This window comes from Scleropages formosus, chromosome 22, assembly GCF_900964775.1.
Source record: "Scleropages formosus chromosome 22, fSclFor1.1, whole genome shotgun sequence".
Lineage (NCBI taxonomy): Eukaryota > Metazoa > Chordata > Actinopteri > Osteoglossiformes > Osteoglossidae > Scleropages > Scleropages formosus.
This window is the reverse complement of record NC_041827.1, coordinates 21,982,934-21,998,697: the sequence shown is the minus strand read 5'-3', so window position 1 is coordinate 21,998,697 and position 15,764 is coordinate 21,982,934. Positions and strand designations below refer to the sequence as shown.

Genomic DNA, 15,764 nt, shown 5'->3' with positions numbered 1-15,764 from the left:
GGTGGAAATGGAGCACAAGGAGCCCGTCCACCTGCTCTCTGCCTGCAGCGTGCCGGATCGCGGCCCGGGTCTCCCCCCGCCGTCCCTCCCTCTCAGTGGCCGAGGTGGCATCCCTGATCACTCTAATTGCGATGATCAAACCGCATCATGTGACGCGTGGTGGCGGCGTGACAGACGCGATCATCCGGATGGCCGGGGTTGAAGTGGCCGCGGTTGGCAGCTGCCCTTGTTCCTCAGCTGGGACGCGCTCATAGCCCCGGAGGTCAGGCACCAGCCAGGGCTGGTGGGCTGGTGGGCTGCTTTGGGAGGGGGGGTGGCAGAGCGGAGGAGGGAGGGAGAGAGGGGGGGGGCGGGGTTCATGGGCAGGAGCAGTGAATTATCTAAAAGGGTTTGAAGAGCACGGTCTGGAGCCCTTCCAAATGACTAGCTTTACATTATGTATTCTAATGGCGAACACCCTGAGGTGCATTAGCCACAGACACCAGCGGGCCCCCCGCCACGGCTAGCAGGGTCGACCTGGGAGACGACAGGCCTGCCTGTCCGTCTTTCCTTCCTTCCTTCCTTCCTTCCTTCCTTCGTTCCCCCACACGGGCAGCCGGAAGCCTCCAGAACAGACGAGCGCTGCAAGAAGAGGGGGTCCCTCGCGTGGGAACATCTCCCAGGATTCGCCCCACTTTAATGTTGCGCTCGGAGATGGAGAAACAAAGGGAAAAATCACATCAGTTCACTAGCGGAGGTGCACGCGCTCTCTGGGGGTGGGGGGGTGGGGAGCTATGCTGTCATTGTCATCTGAGCCGCTCCGAGAGCCGCATAATACTCTGTTTCGCAGTTACTGGGAGAAGGTAAAATATTTCCTTTGCGAAGGACCTGAGGTTTTGTGTGTGTGTGTGTGTGTCTGAGAATAATCATATACCTCGCGGCACTCCAGTATCTCTTGGTTATTCTCGCAAATAAAGAGTTTGGCACATACCTGCGCGTGCAGAGCTCTTACACGACTGGCTCTGACACGGGAGCGCGGCTCGCTCTTATTCTACTGCGCTTCCCTTTGGACCTGTGCCATTCATTCATTCATTCATTCATTTCCCCCGTCTCATACATCACTTGAAAATGGCTAATTCTAGTGGATTTTTCTTCTTTTTTATAATTGACTCCATGTTTGCAATAAATTAACTTTTGTTCCACTCCAGTTTTATTTGTAATGTTTTTCGTATTATTATTTGTTTTCTTAATTGGTTTACTGACACTGAGAATTTGCCTGGTTGGCCTGATAAGGTGTTTCACACAAAAATCTTGTTCCCTTAACGTCCTGCTGCTGTCACTTCCAACTAGTTGAGGGAAGAGGATCTGTGCGGAACTCGATTAAGGTTATTTGCAGGACCGGAGCCTTTGCTTCACTTCAGGGTCTTGGCATCTGTCCTTTTCATATACTGATGGGGGTTTCTGCAAAGTGATTTTTTTTCTCCTGCAGGCAAAGCTGATTTTGCACTTCACTGCAGTAGAAGGTCAGACTTTTCTCCTTCTTAGTGGCCTACAGTAAACACACCGACGCACTAATTATTGGTACGTTCGGTGTTTTCGGACAGAACGCTGACATATTTGAAACCACATCCGTTGGTCATGGCTTCTAACGGAATCTGTGCTCTCATGACGCCGCGAACCAATCTCACCGACCTGCAACGACATTGGTCCGCGGCATCATGAGATCGCACATTCCGTTAGAAGCGGTGGCCGAGAGATCTGGTTTCGGATATGACGAGTTTTGAGTTGGACCCAAAACCGTTGACCAGAACGAAGGATCGTTGAGTAGACCTGAAGATCTCGGGGGGAGGTCTAGGGGTGCGATTATACGGCCAGCGGACAAGAGATCCAGTGCTTTCGGGTAGAATGTGTCCCTGTGAGGGTGGAAGTGCAGAGAACATTGTTTTGAGGTCAGGGATTTGGTGCCTTTAAAAAATGTTGATAGGGAACAGGCACAGGGACAGGAGGTCCCCTTCAGCTCCTTGGCCCCAAGCTCTAAAGAGTTGTTGTGAATGGAGGTCATGCTGGAGTCTGACATTGATGTAATTCCAGCAGGGCAGGCCATACATGGCTCCCATGAGGGCGCCTAGAGACCTTTAAGCCACAAAGCACCTTCTCTGACTGTGTCCTTGAAGAGGAGCGTGAGGAAGAGGCCCAGGCTGCCCGCCTCCCGTCTCCCAGCGCTTGTGCGTTTGTGAATGCGGACCACGATGCTGCCGCAGCTTCGCTGAAGTGCCGTGAGATGTGCCAGTGTACATTACTATGTTATGTGTAGTAAACAGGCTGCGGACTGACCGACGTGTTCATGTTAATTGGAGTCACTGTGCATGTGACGCCTAGAATTAAAATACGATGAAAGATGTGGGATATATATGTGAGATCCGAGCGGAGCGATGTGGTGCCTTTCCCCCTCTATAATAGTAAGATCATGAGGAAAAGAGAAAACAGGAGGAATGGTGTTTGAAAAACATGAAATAGCATTAATTTCATTAACCGCGTCCGTGGTATAATAACGCATGTGGATTTCAATTAGAACGTCGCAACCTACTGCTAACATATGAAAACAGCAGGACAGCATGTGTTTCCAATACAAATTATACATCCAGTAGGCTGCTAGAATATTTTCTTCTTTTTCGTCCTCCCCCCTTATTTCTTTCCCCTCCTTTGGAAAAAGACAGCACCAGCGCGCATTGCCCTTTTCCGAGGCGCGTTCGCGGAGACGGCTGCGCGCGGGACCCCGCAGCTCCATCCTCCAGGAACGAGTCCAAGGAGCGGCGCTGGTGCTCATTAACTTCCCCCGGGCGTCTCTCGGAACGGGCCCTGCTTTCCAGAACCGCGGCTAGCGACGCTTTAATTAGACTTCCATTCGGCCTAAACGGGGGGAAAGCGATGCAGTTAACATTTGGTGCACTTAATTGGGCTTTTTTTTTTCGCCTCTCTTCTCCTGCGCCAGTTAATCTTTCATTTATAATCAATGGAGTTGACGAAACAAAAGTGCGGTGCTCCTTTCTGCCGCTCCCAGTCTCCCAGGCTCCTTTGTCGCGCTTAAATGCCTCATCTTTGGAGTGATCCCGGTCGTGGAGATGCACTCGATTGTTAATGCGCTTTTTGTCCCGGTAAACGCGCCTGTGCGCGGTGCATGTGCGTGTCTTAATGAGCTCCGCGCGCAATTAACATGTTTGCGGGAGCGCAGCCCGTTGCTCAGATGTCTGAGAGGTAGGTGCGGGGAAAAGGGCAACGCGGCGGCCTTCGCTTCGGCTTCTTTTACTCCCCGCCACTTTTTGTTATTATTTATTACTGAGCTCGGGACGCGTTTTCTTTTTTGTTTTTTTTTTCTTTTTTTTCCCCTTCTTCCTTCTCCTGCTCTGCTCGGATGCGGGGACCCTCCTCCCCCTCAGCAGCAGCAGCAGCAGCAGCAGCAGCAGCACCACCACCCAGGCTTCATGTGTCTCGTGTGCGACTGCTGGAGAAAAAGCACAATTCAATTCGCGGCTCCAATCAGCAGACCAGAAACATAACAGAAATAAAGCACAAACGCAGCGGCAAATGCAGCGCACTGAACGTTAATGGCTGCGCTGGGCTGCGCTGGCTGCGCTGGGCTGGGGCGGTGGGCCGGGGTCGGGGTTCATCAGCGCGCTTAACGTCTCTCAGCTCTCCCATGACGATGGTTTAAAAAGTTGAGGAATCAGTGGAATAACGTTCTCTGAAAGACTAACGAGTCATTTGACCGTGATGTCAGGGCTAAAACGTAGTAATATATTCCGTAGACCTGAGGGGTGTGAAGTGTCCCCGAATATTCTAGCAAACCTGTGTACGTAATTCCACTGAGGATATTTCTGGTCACCCCAACACCTGAAAAGTTGTTCCTCTGATATATTCATACTGTATTAGGGCACAGGAAGCTGTATTTAATAGCTTTTTATTGGCTATTGATTGTGATCTGATTATTACTCCCCAACCCCAGCAGATTAGTGTCAGTTGGAATAGAGATGCACTGAAATGTCGGTTATAACAATTAGTACTGACGATTACATTATTCCAAATGAAAAGGTCCCGATCTGTTAATATAAGTTATTAACATGAAAATTAGAAAATACCAGATTTTTCTTAAAATTAGAAAAATTCTGTTAAAAAAAAAATCCCTTGAAATTTTGACCCAGTGGACGGAGCGAACTAATTTCATATCGGTTAATTAACAAATTGTTACAATAATGAAGAACTCATTAACAGCACATTACATATCGCAGCATTGCAGGTCAGTCATTACATGCCCCCCCCCCCCCCCCCCCCCTTACTACTTATTAAGATGAAACATGTTGGTAAATTACAGTGAAAGGTACCTGCGGTCCCCATCTTCTGCAGTACACTACTAGTCTGTATCTAAAGGAATTCAACTCGTTTCCCAGGGAAACCAAGCACAAAAAACACAATCACTGTTATTCGAGTACTGTAAAACACAATGAAAATGTTCGTTTTCATACCGCAGTCTTCATCTGTTTTGAATTTAGGATTATTAAAGCTATTTGTTAAATGTGTGTCGCGTATAACGGTGTCCAATGATTCCCTCTGATAAAGTAACTATTATTTATTATCAATTAAAATATCTTTCAGGGTTTATTCTAAAATAGTATGCGTTTTTGTAGGCTATATTTGCATATATAGTGTGTGTGTGTGTGTGTGTGTATATACACATATATATACACACATATATATTTATATATATATACACACACCGTTGTGTTTATAGTGTGTGTGCGTGTTCTGCCTTTTCGACTAGTTTTAATAAATACCCCCCGCTTGCGCTGCGTGTGTGTGTGTGTGTGTGTGTGTGTGTGTGTGTGTGTGTGTGTGTAGTTCCGCACAGTGAGCCTCCCATCTCTGGAAAGTGTCCAGAAAGGCGCGTTCTCCGCCGCAGGAACACACTCGTCAAGTGCGCTCCTTTGTTTTCTCTAACAGTTTGTTGTGATGCTCTGAGATGTTGTGCAACTCGGTTAAATACACGAACACTCCACATTAACACAACATTAAAACAATATCCGTGGAGTGGAGTGGAGTGGGGGAGTGGGGGAGTGGGGGGGGGGGGAGGGGACGTGAATAAAGCCCCGTTTTAAAACGGCCCAAACAGGTGGTTCCTTAACTGCCTTTTCTCTCGAGCAGCATTGAGCCGCACTGGAAATAAAAATAAAAAGAGAAGCGCTGGATCCATCGAGCCGGTACTGTGTTATTATCCGCGCGCCGAGTCCCCTCGCGAGCCGCGTTAATTGCTAATTGGCTCGTAATTGGGGGAGCGGAATTGGGGAGCACGCGCGCAGTCCCTGGACGGCGTTTCTGTGCGCGCGCAAGGATAATATTGTTCCACGCGCCGTGCACGGAATGCGTGATCGCGCATTAAACGTGGAGAGAGGAGGATGTGGTCCGAGTGTTTTATTATCGATATTCCAGTGAAGACTCCCCCCCCCCACTCCCCCCGGGGCCGTTTATCTGATTAATTTAATGGGCTTTGAAGAGTCCGTGTTTTATCTGGTAATTTGTGCCATTACACGGAAGTGGAGTGAGAGACCGCAGAACCACAGTCACACAATCATCATGCGAGCAGAAATGGTTCGCAGAAGGTCTAGTGTGTGTGTGTGTGTGTGTGTGTGTGTGTGTGTGTGTGTGTGTGCGCGCGTGTGTGTTCGTGCTCGTGCGCGCGCGGGCGGCCATGGTACAGTTGTATAGGTTTTTTTTATTTTATTTTTTTTTATTTGAACGAATAATATCAGGCCAACTGAGCATTTACTTCGCAGACAGAAACATACGAAAATAATGTATTAAATTGTCTTACATGATTTACGTGTTCGCTTCTTACTCTCTCGTGTCTCCGTTTTATATGTTCGCATTCCTGCCACTGCACTTCGCCACGGCCTGTCGTGTCATGTTTAATTTAAATTAATTTTTTTGTTTTATTTATTGCTGTTAAAACGTTTGTCTTCTAACTCCGCATCGAATTTGTTAAAGAAAAAGGGGGAAACTTCAACATGATTACAAAGAAATTCCTTTTTCGTGTATCTTTACAAGTTAAATTTACAAAAGCTCCTCAAATAGTCTTTACTCATTTATATTGTCTTTGCTCCTGTTTCACAAAGTGCGAATAGTACAATGTGATGTTTTTTTTTTTTTTAATTAAATTCGTATCGGACGAGGTCGCAGCGCCGCAAAACCCTGTTTCATTTACCGTGATTTTTACTGCCCTCCTGTACTATTTTTAATTTACTACGGTCAAGGCCACTTTCCCTCATTGTTCTTCTGATTTTATTAAAAGATAATCGACAATCTTTAAGTCCTGATTCCAGCTGATAATTTGTTTACATCTTATCCCTCTCAAATTCACTCACAAAAATGATTTCTAAAATGGAAACGCTTTTAAAATGAACATTTATTAAGAAAATAGTTACCCGATGCATTTCAGATCGAGATGATCTTTAACATATTTCTCATTATCTAACAAAGACGGTAAAAAAGCTAAATTATTTCAACAAGTCCCGTCTCCCGCAGAGAGCACATACTTAAGTACAATAATAAGAAAAATCCTAAAATGCATCTCTTTTTAAAGAAATTCCATCATGTGTGCAATAATTTTTTTAATTAAGTTTTTAAGATATTTAACTTCATTTATAAACGGCAATGCTCCCAAATTCTCACACACATTCATTAAACATATAAGTTATTTATTTATAAAACGTCTACGGTGCACTTCATTACAGTACTGGCCCGCGAACGAGCTCTACATTACAAAACCATGAAAATACATTAATGGTAAATAACATTTTAAATAACAATTTTTTTTTTTTCTCCAGAATATTTACAATGTAATTTTGCCAAACTGGCCCTTAACGCTTAAATGCGATTGAAAAATAAAAAATATATGACCTGAAATTCCTTCCGCTGGGGTTTTTTGATTTGTTCTCATTTTGTTTTTTTTTTGTTTTTTTTCCTTTAACAGATGAGTTATTTACAGTAGCGCTCGAGGTGTCTGCAGCTCCTCCTGGCTCAGCTCTGCAGGCCCCTGGAGGAGTCGCTCGTCACGCAGGAGCTGCTGTCGTGCAGTTTCCTCATGTGTTTCTTCAAGTCAAAGTTCCTGCAGAAGCCCTTTCCACAGGTCCCACACGTGAACGGCTTCTTGTCGTTGTGTGTGTGCATGTGGAAGGTCAGGTTGTAGATCTGATGGAAGGCCTTGTTGCAGATGGAGCATTTGTACTGCTTCTCCCCGCTGTGCGTCAGTTTGTGGTTCTTATAATTTCCTGGAAGCGCAGAAAGGGAAATAGACAGTGGATATTAGAATGAGCAAAGAGTTAATGCGCTGGAAACATTTTTTTTTCTTTTACTTTTCTGTGCGAGGTCAGCAGTTCACAATTAAGTTAGTGGAGTCAGAGGACTCTCCTCCTGGCGCCTTCTCTAATCACTTCTTTGCATGCTGGAGTCAAGAAGTTGTCAAACTTTATCAGAATCAAGGGTAAAAAACAAGGTGAAACTGTCGGATTATGGATGTGGAGAAGGGCTGTTTCCTGACCCATGCGGAATTGAAGACTTTTCTACAGAGGTAGTGAGTGTTCGTGACACATCCCATTTGGAGGAACACCTCAGAGCTGTCAGTGGAATTAAACATTTATTTTACCTCCTTTCCCCCCGATTTGCCATTTCTGTGTTCACAGAAAAATAATCATTCATAAAACGTTTAATATACACAAGAAAACCCTCATAAAAATGTAACATATTCCTCATTGTAGGCAATTTATGCCACAATATATATATATATCATCAACTAATGAAGAAATTCTCAATTATTGAGAGTTGAAATAGGCCTGATTGATGTTAATGTGTTTAATGTCCTGCTAAAATAATATTGTTTTACGGAAATGAATATGTGTTTTTACCTTTTTGGTGGAAGCCTTTCCCACAGAATTCGCAAACGAAAGGTTTATATCCTGCGTGGATCCGTATGTGCGTGTTTAGCGTGGAGCTCCTGTTAAAGGCTTTTCCGCACTGATTGCATTTGTGAGGTTTTTCCTAGACATAAGAAATAAAAGTTACATTTGATTTGTTTTTTTCGTTAATCCGTGATTTTTTTTAAGCGCGCATTTTTACTTATCTGACACATGATACATTTGTCCAGTGCGAGATACGATGTTAGACAAGCAGCTTGACAAAAATCATGTACCCATTTATGCAGAAGGGCTTTCGTACTGTATCCATTCAGTGAAACTACTTGTATGATGAAGGGTACAACAGCTGGAGCGGGCTTCGAATCTGCAACCTTCGGGTCACACAGGTCTAACCGCCGCGCTGACGGATACTCTGTCTGTCCCGTGCTCGAAGTGTGTGTTCGGATGCGCTGCGTGTCCCACCTGTGTGTGGATGATCTTGTGTCTGCACAGCGTGCTCGCCTGTCGGAACCCCTTGCCGCACACCTTGCACACGAACGGTCTGGCGCCCGTGTGCACCGGCATGTGACGGGTTAAATTGTAGTGCGCGTTGAACACCTGAAAGAAAAAGAAAGGGAATGAATGCATCAGTGCACCAGTCATGCGTGTAACAGCCCGGCTGCTGTGTGTTTGCTGTGCGCAAAAAAAAAAAAAAAAATTTAAAAATTAAAAAAAAAATTTTAAAAAATTAAAAGAAAGGGCTCAGCAGCAGCTCGTCGCAGAGACAAAAGTGACGGGAATCGACGCCGGGGAGGAAAAGCCGGCGTCCAGACGACTCGGACCCGTGTTCGCGCGTGTACCTTTCCGCACACTTCGCACGTGAAGTTCTTCGGCTTGCCCTCGGCGGGCGCGTGGCTCTGCTTGCCGTGCGTCTTCGCGCCCTGCTTCTCCGCGCTCGCGCCGTGGCCCTCCTTCACGAGCTGGTCCAGCTGCCCGGGCAGGTGCTCCTTGTGGGGGTACTGCGGCGTGGGGAACGTGTCCGCGGCCGCCGCCGCCGCCGCAGCCGCCGCAGCCGCCGCCGCCGCGCCCCCGGCGGCCAGCTTCGCGCTCTCGAGCAGCAGCAGCGTGCGCCGCGCGCCCAGCGCCGTGGGCGCGCCGGGGCTCGCGAGGCCCGGCGGGGAGAAGAAGCGTCCGCCGAGCAGGTCGTGACAGCCGGACTCCAGGTAGTTGAAGTAGTAGAGGGAGGCGCTGGTGGGCATGGCCACGGTGTGGTGCAGCACCTGCGGCTTGATCACCGTGGTGCGCGGCAGCAAGGGCGCCCTCGAACCCGGGTCCGCTTTGCCGCACAGCCCGCAGCTCGCCTTGCACGTGGCCGCGGACGCGCACAGAGTCCCCCGGAATCCAGCCTTCCACAGGTCCGAGTAGTTCATGAGCGCCTTGGCGTGCAGGTCGTAGCCGAGCGGCTGCAGCGGGATCACGCAGGGCACAGGTGAGCACACGCCCAGCACCTTCCTGCCCTCGGGCGCGTCCACGGCGGCGGGGCCGTGCAAGGAGGAGCCCTTCGGGTCCGAGCTCTTGGACATGATCCGGTCGATGGAGAAGGCGAGCGCCTTGGGAGGCGCCGAGGCTCCGCTCCGGGGTTCGAGTCTGGGGCAGGAGGAGGACATGGACATGACCGTCTCCAGAGGAGCGGAACTCGCCATTTTCGCGGCGTTTTCGTCGGTGCCCAACTTGGTCGGTGTGAGGAGGAGCAGCAGGAGCAGCAGCAGGAGCAGCAGCAGCAGCAGCAGCAGCAACCGCCGCCGAGCAGCCGCCCAGTGCCGCGCGGCCGAATTCCTGAAAAGCCGAGACACGCATGATCACTTTAATAAGCACCTTGGATTTTACAACAACGTCGCCCATTTACGTTGAAATGCGGCCCCCCCCACCCCAAAACAAAGGCGTCCGGGGTACCAGATTAATGCTCATTAACTAGTGCACACGAAATTAACGGGACGTTACATGGCTGGCGCGACAGAGACAGAGAAAAGCCCCTCGAAGCCCCTCGAAGCCCCTCGAAGGCCACTCGCGTTGAGCAGACCTGCTGCGGCAGGACCAGCGCTGCACTTCACCTTCTCCTGAAGAGCAGGCAGATGCGATGCGCTCACTGATGACTGTCCGCGTGCACCACCACCGTCACACCCGGGTGGCGAGCACCCCTCATCATCACTGTCTCGCGAAGCCCCGACCTGAAATCCTGAGATTCTGAGCCTGGGTCTGAGGTTCTGAGCTCAGCTCACATCACCGAGTAGCCGCTGATGTCAGGGTGACAGGGAAACGCCATCATCATCGGTGCTGTGCCTTCTCCCACCGCCCATTTATACACGGCCGAGGGGTTGGTGGGGGGGGGGGGGTGTGCATGTCACTTATTACACATTATCATTTATGTGTCTCCTCAAGTCCACTTCCTCTCTCTCAACAGCCTTGGCTTTTATGGAATGTCGGCCCTTTAGTTCCTGTAATAAAACAATGCAATATGAAGGATTTCTTAAAAGCAAGTTTCCCATGAAAAAAAAGTGATATTTTCAAATTATTATTATTTTTTTATCATTATTCGAAAGGTTAAGAGTGAACCTGTATCTATTAATCACGTGGAATTTATTTCGCAAAGAGAAGTAAAGAAAGAAAGTTTCACTCCCGCATTTACTGTAAATTCTGTGAAGGAAACAATTTCAGGAAAATATTCACACGGTGGAAATGAACACATTTTATTCGTTTTATTTTGTTTTCTGCTCTATTTACCCTTCTTCGACACTTTGTTATTTTTTATCACTATATGCAGTGAAAATCGGAGATGTTTTTGAAAATGTGCACTTATTAATTGAAAATAAAGATTCCGGGTCCCTTGGTCTCACTGCCGTCCAATTTTCATGTTGAGTCCGTAATCCTGGGGGGTGGAAGCAGCCCCTCCATCCTGGTTTGTACCTTCTATTTGTATAATTGAGGAGGTCCAATTTCCACCTGTTTAAGGAGCAGATTGCAGGAGCAGAACCTCCCTGGGATCCTATTAAACGTTTTTCCTCCTTCACCTATTCACAAGAACCAATTTTCCAGAGCGATTCAGGGAGCTGAGCTCCGACAAAAAAAAGCAGCTCTTTCACTTTTAGCCACTAAAGCACTGCGTGGAACCAGGTTTTGTGTTTTTCTCAAATAAAGGGAGGGATTAGAAGGGGAAAGAAAAGACTTAGCTTGGCTAGAGGTATACCAGGCAATGAAAAGAACCCCGTTTTTTTTTTTTTTTTTTTTTTTTTTTTTTTTTTTTTTTAAGAGGCATAAAAAAAGTTTGTTGGAATCCAGAGTTTTGTGTTCTTGCTACAATGACCAGTGGCCCTCTCGTCCTGCTTTATTTGGGGCAGTTTGGGCTCATTTGTTTGTAGACCCTTCCAACTGACTCACAACAAATTTTTACTATAAAATCAGAGAAGAACTTTCCTTTTCACTCATGCCCAGGCGCGCCTCCAAAAAAATATTTCTTTTATCTCACGTTTCGTGTTGAAATACTCCATGCAGGTTCCTTTAAAACCCCTCCACCCCCCATGAGCCGCCCGGTTACCACCCCCTCCCCCCGCTGAGGAATGTATGTAATTGAGTATTTGGCCAAAGTTAATAAGAATGTCTAAGATAATGATGTTGAAACGGGATTTGGTTTGTTTCACGCAGCAAAACCGATGATATAAACGGCTGTTCGCATGTTTCGACACCTAAATTTTTATATTCTTTCGCATGGCATCCACAGGTCTAACCGGGTGCTGGGGGGGGCGGTAAATACAGCCCATTTTTGAACACATTTATTTGAGTAAATTCGCTTAAATGGATGTGATCATCTGTCAACCAAATAGATTTCTCATTATTATTTTCTTTAATTTTTGTTTTTACTTGTAAATGCGACACTTAAGGTGCAGCTAGAGATCTCAAAGCACTTCCATTCATGTGGGTATTTCTCTGTCTAATTTGTGTCTCATTATGGTCTGGACAAACAAACCTGACTGTGCAAGTTCCTGCGCAAATGTGCACATGTGCGGGTCACCGAGGGGCTTTCAGACGTGTCCCGCTAATTCCACTCACATGTAAATGATCCAGCTCCTAATTTCACTTTATTCAGACACAATTACACAGTAAACACTGATCCTATTTGCTGTTGCTCAATGAGCCCCGCAACGGGCTGCGGGGACTCGTTCCCAGAGAAGGAGACAAACATGTAAAACACGTTCATGGAGCTGTTACATCTGTTTGCTTTTGTGAATAAAATACAAATGACCACTGAGCCGAAGCCACACTTCTTACCGCACTGTTTAAATGTTCCCTGGTAAATGTAATAATTTAATTGAAAAGAAAAATGAGCAAAAAATCAGCTTTTTTCTTCCTCTTCTTTCTCCTTCCGTACTCTCTTAAATTAATTATAATATTTTCCCCATTTAGTTTTACTTTGACCATCGTTAATCCCGTGGGCGAACTGAAAGCCAAATTAAAAATTCTGGAAGTGAACTTCCATTTTTTTTACTGCCTTTTAAAGTGTCTGAATGTGAGAATAACCACTTTTTGGGACATTTTCAACATCCCGTCCACATCTCAAACACAAGAGCGGTAAGATCCGCGGTGAAACTCGCGTCCTTTCATTTCATTTCATTCTCTTTTATTTAATTAACCGCATAACGAACGCTATTATGGATTTACGGGCCATAAACACGGAGGGCTCTTTGGTTTCATCACTGTTCAATCGTCCGTGTTAATTTATGAGTTTTTTAACAAAAGAAAAAAAAATTATAAAGCGAAGATAAGCAGCGTTTAGCAGCGCAGTTTTTCTAATGAAGTGTTATGAGCGCTTTACACACTCCACATTTTTACACTCCACATTTCACAATGCATTATGTACTGAAGGTTTTTTTTGTAATTCGTTTAAGATTAGTTTCGTTCGTGTGTTAGCTTCTGAGGCCAATAATAATAATAATAATAATAATAATAATAATTGCAAGAAAAAAACGAGTTAAGTATTAAAATGATGCCATTTTTACAGAATTTGTTTTTATTTCAATTAATGTTGTTTTAGCGCTCAACATGAAGCTGAATTGAACTCTCACACCGAGTCTTTTAACTTCGAATATCGGGAAATTCTTTAAAAGAGTTAAAGTTGCTTTTGTTTTGTTTGTTTGTTTGTTTCCTAAGTGAAGCGCTGCCACTGGAGCCGTGCGCGCCGCTGACTCCGCAGGTAGAGACGTTCACGACGCGCGTCCCCGTCAGGAGGGATGCGAGGAGACAGGAGAGGTGGGGGTCAGAGACCCCATGAGGAAAGACACAGACAAACCTTACAGTTCCCCTCGACTACTGACAAACAAGCACAACTACACAGTAAATACACAAAGAAATAAAGAAAAGGCACGAAGTTGCGCGGCATCTTCCTGCCAAATTTATTATTTAGCGCCTTTATTCTATTCCCTCTCCATTCCACTTCTTGCAGCTTTTCTCTTGTAAATTCGGCTGCGGTGTCAAGATGCGCTGTCTTTAGAAAAAAATCCACCCTTCCTGCAGGGACTGGACATTTTGTCCAGAGCAGCGGACACGCGGTGCTTTGACGGGACTTCCTGACACCACGTGGCACTTTTTCACATTAGATATGAATATGACAGAGCAATTAATGACATTTTGCTACATGTTTTAGTGCCTACATAGATTGACTGTGGTACCAGTAAAGTTTTATGTGATCACTTTAGCATGCATCGAGAGAAGCCTGTTTCTACACTCTGTCTATATAGAATTACACCCCCCTTCGCCCCCCTCCAATATGAGACATTCTTGCACTGCTCCCATTTCTCCATACCCTGGTATCTGTGCACACCCAACAGTTATACACTGACACATGTTAACATGCAGTTCAAGGCATGTGGTGCAAAATGTCTTAATGAGGTTATCAAGATGGGGAATGTGAGGAGACACATTTCATGTATGTCACACTTAGACTGTAAGAAACAACTACACACCTTCCGAGGAACACGTCGCCTCATTTTGGGTAGGTTTTTTTTTTTTTTTTTCTTTCCCCAGGTCAAATTTAGGGGGCAAATTCACTGAATCCTGCAGCCCATCTGCTTCCAGATGATGAGAGTGAGCCTAATGACAGGTAACACTTCCCCAGAGCTGAAAGCTAAGTGGCATTTTTTTGCCGCCACTCTCATTTCTCCCGTACTGTTAAACCCCGTCCCAAAATTCCGCCGGAGCTGGAAAGCTGCCTTCCCCAACTTGTCAGACTTTCCTTTCATCATCCCAACTTTTAACTGCTTTCCCATAAGATCAGCCAGCATCACGAAATGGAACAAAATGCTCCTCTTTCTCAAAATGATGCTGAGGATTCCTTAAAAGATTATTTCTCAGTTTGCATCTGTACTTTATATTTTATAAAGTTAATTCTAATGAATCGCACACCCCGTTTCTTCCACTGTCGTCTGGTTTGAGAGCTGAGATTTTTGACGCGTCTTTCTGTTCCGGATTCGTGTACGGGGAGGTCAGACAGGCTGTTTGTGTAAACAGAGACCTTCGTATTGTGAACCCGGGAGATAATGATCATTTCTGAGAGAAAGTGGCGACGGCCTCTGCGGCACTCTGGAGCAGGAGGGCCGATCTGAGAGCACGCCAGGGCAGCCGGCACTTGGCAGGGCCCGTGACGACCCGACAGGGATAATTGTGTTTGTCAATGGCGTGTTGCCGACACCAGAGTCCCACAGCTTTAGATGGGCAGCGACACGGCACTCGGAGGAGTCCGCCGAACGTCCCCGCTTGTGGGGAGGAGGTGCAAATGCGAGAGTGTGACGAGACCTCTGTGACCCGGACGTGTCACGGAACCTGTGCACCCCCTCTGCTCCACTTCCCGAGTCCATCGCAGTCTGAACAGCCATATATGACACCGCATGTCTCAGAAGATGCGGATCGTTGCATCTCCCACAACAGATGCGATCACCTTCAGGCCTCCTCCAGTCAGGTTACCTAGAAAAACTGCCTATATAATAAACACGGTGATCATCCTCCTTCGGATATCCTGTGTGGGAGAATTCATTCCTTACGATCCTGTATTTTTCTCCCCAACACTGGTTTTAGCTTCACCTCAGTGTGTTTAGATGTTGTGTTTGAGGGCTTCCCAGCACCTTGGTGTAAAGATGCATTAGTTCTTGTGAGCCATCAGAAATGATTGCCTTCAAATTAATAGCTTTTTTAATTCTTAGGAATGCCGTTGTGAACAATGCAGTCATATTTCGTTTCTTGGCCTGCTTGTGAGGAGAGAGAAAAGCACGTCTAAGGAGTTATTTACGCAGAGTAATTGCCAATGGAGAGGAAAATAGGGAAACGTTGGCCGTCAAAGCGAGGCAGCGTCTCCGGACGTCGACTGGCGCTCCGAAGGCGTTCCGCTGCGTGCCTTTTTGTCAGCTGGCATTTGCGTCCTCGAGCTTCCCTCCGTCCCCCTGAACTGTCAGATCCACTACCTCTCACCTGCCCGCTGCAACAGCCCACCGTGAAGCCTGTCTCTTTGTCTCCCCTCACTTTCCTCCCCCCATAATGCACTTGGCCTCAGTTCCTCAGTCTCACTCACTGTTAACCAGTTGTGCTCAGTGTGCAGCTTCCACCGGATCTTTTATGAAACGCCTCGCAGGTTCTTTCTTTCGAGCACCGCTTTCCTTGTTTTTTCTTTTTTTCATTTTTTTAAAATTATTTCTTTGATTTGCCCACTGGTATCACTTTTACCCAGGGCCTTTTCAGCGCAGAACTATTTTCCTGACCTGTGTCAGAAAACGAAGGGGGCTCCCCATACTGTTATTTCTGAAT

General features: G+C 46.5%; 1 protein-coding gene across 1 annotated transcript; it reads right to left on the bottom strand.

Moving 5' to 3' along the window:
• Positions 1 to 5,695: 5,695 nt before the first annotated feature.
• Positions 5,696 to 10,308, bottom strand: fezf2 (FEZ family zinc finger 2). The gene is made up of 4 exons (XM_029247888.1): positions 8,780 to 10,308; positions 8,403 to 8,537; positions 7,932 to 8,064; positions 5,696 to 7,298 (listed from the first exon to the last, which is right to left on the bottom strand). The coding sequence occupies exons 1-4, from the start codon at positions 9,620 to 9,622 to the stop codon at positions 7,048 to 7,050; spliced, it is 1,362 nt and encodes a 453-aa protein (XP_029103721.1). The 5' UTR covers positions 9,623 to 10,308; the 3' UTR covers positions 5,696 to 7,047.
• Positions 10,309 to 15,764: the final 5,456 nt, after the last annotated feature.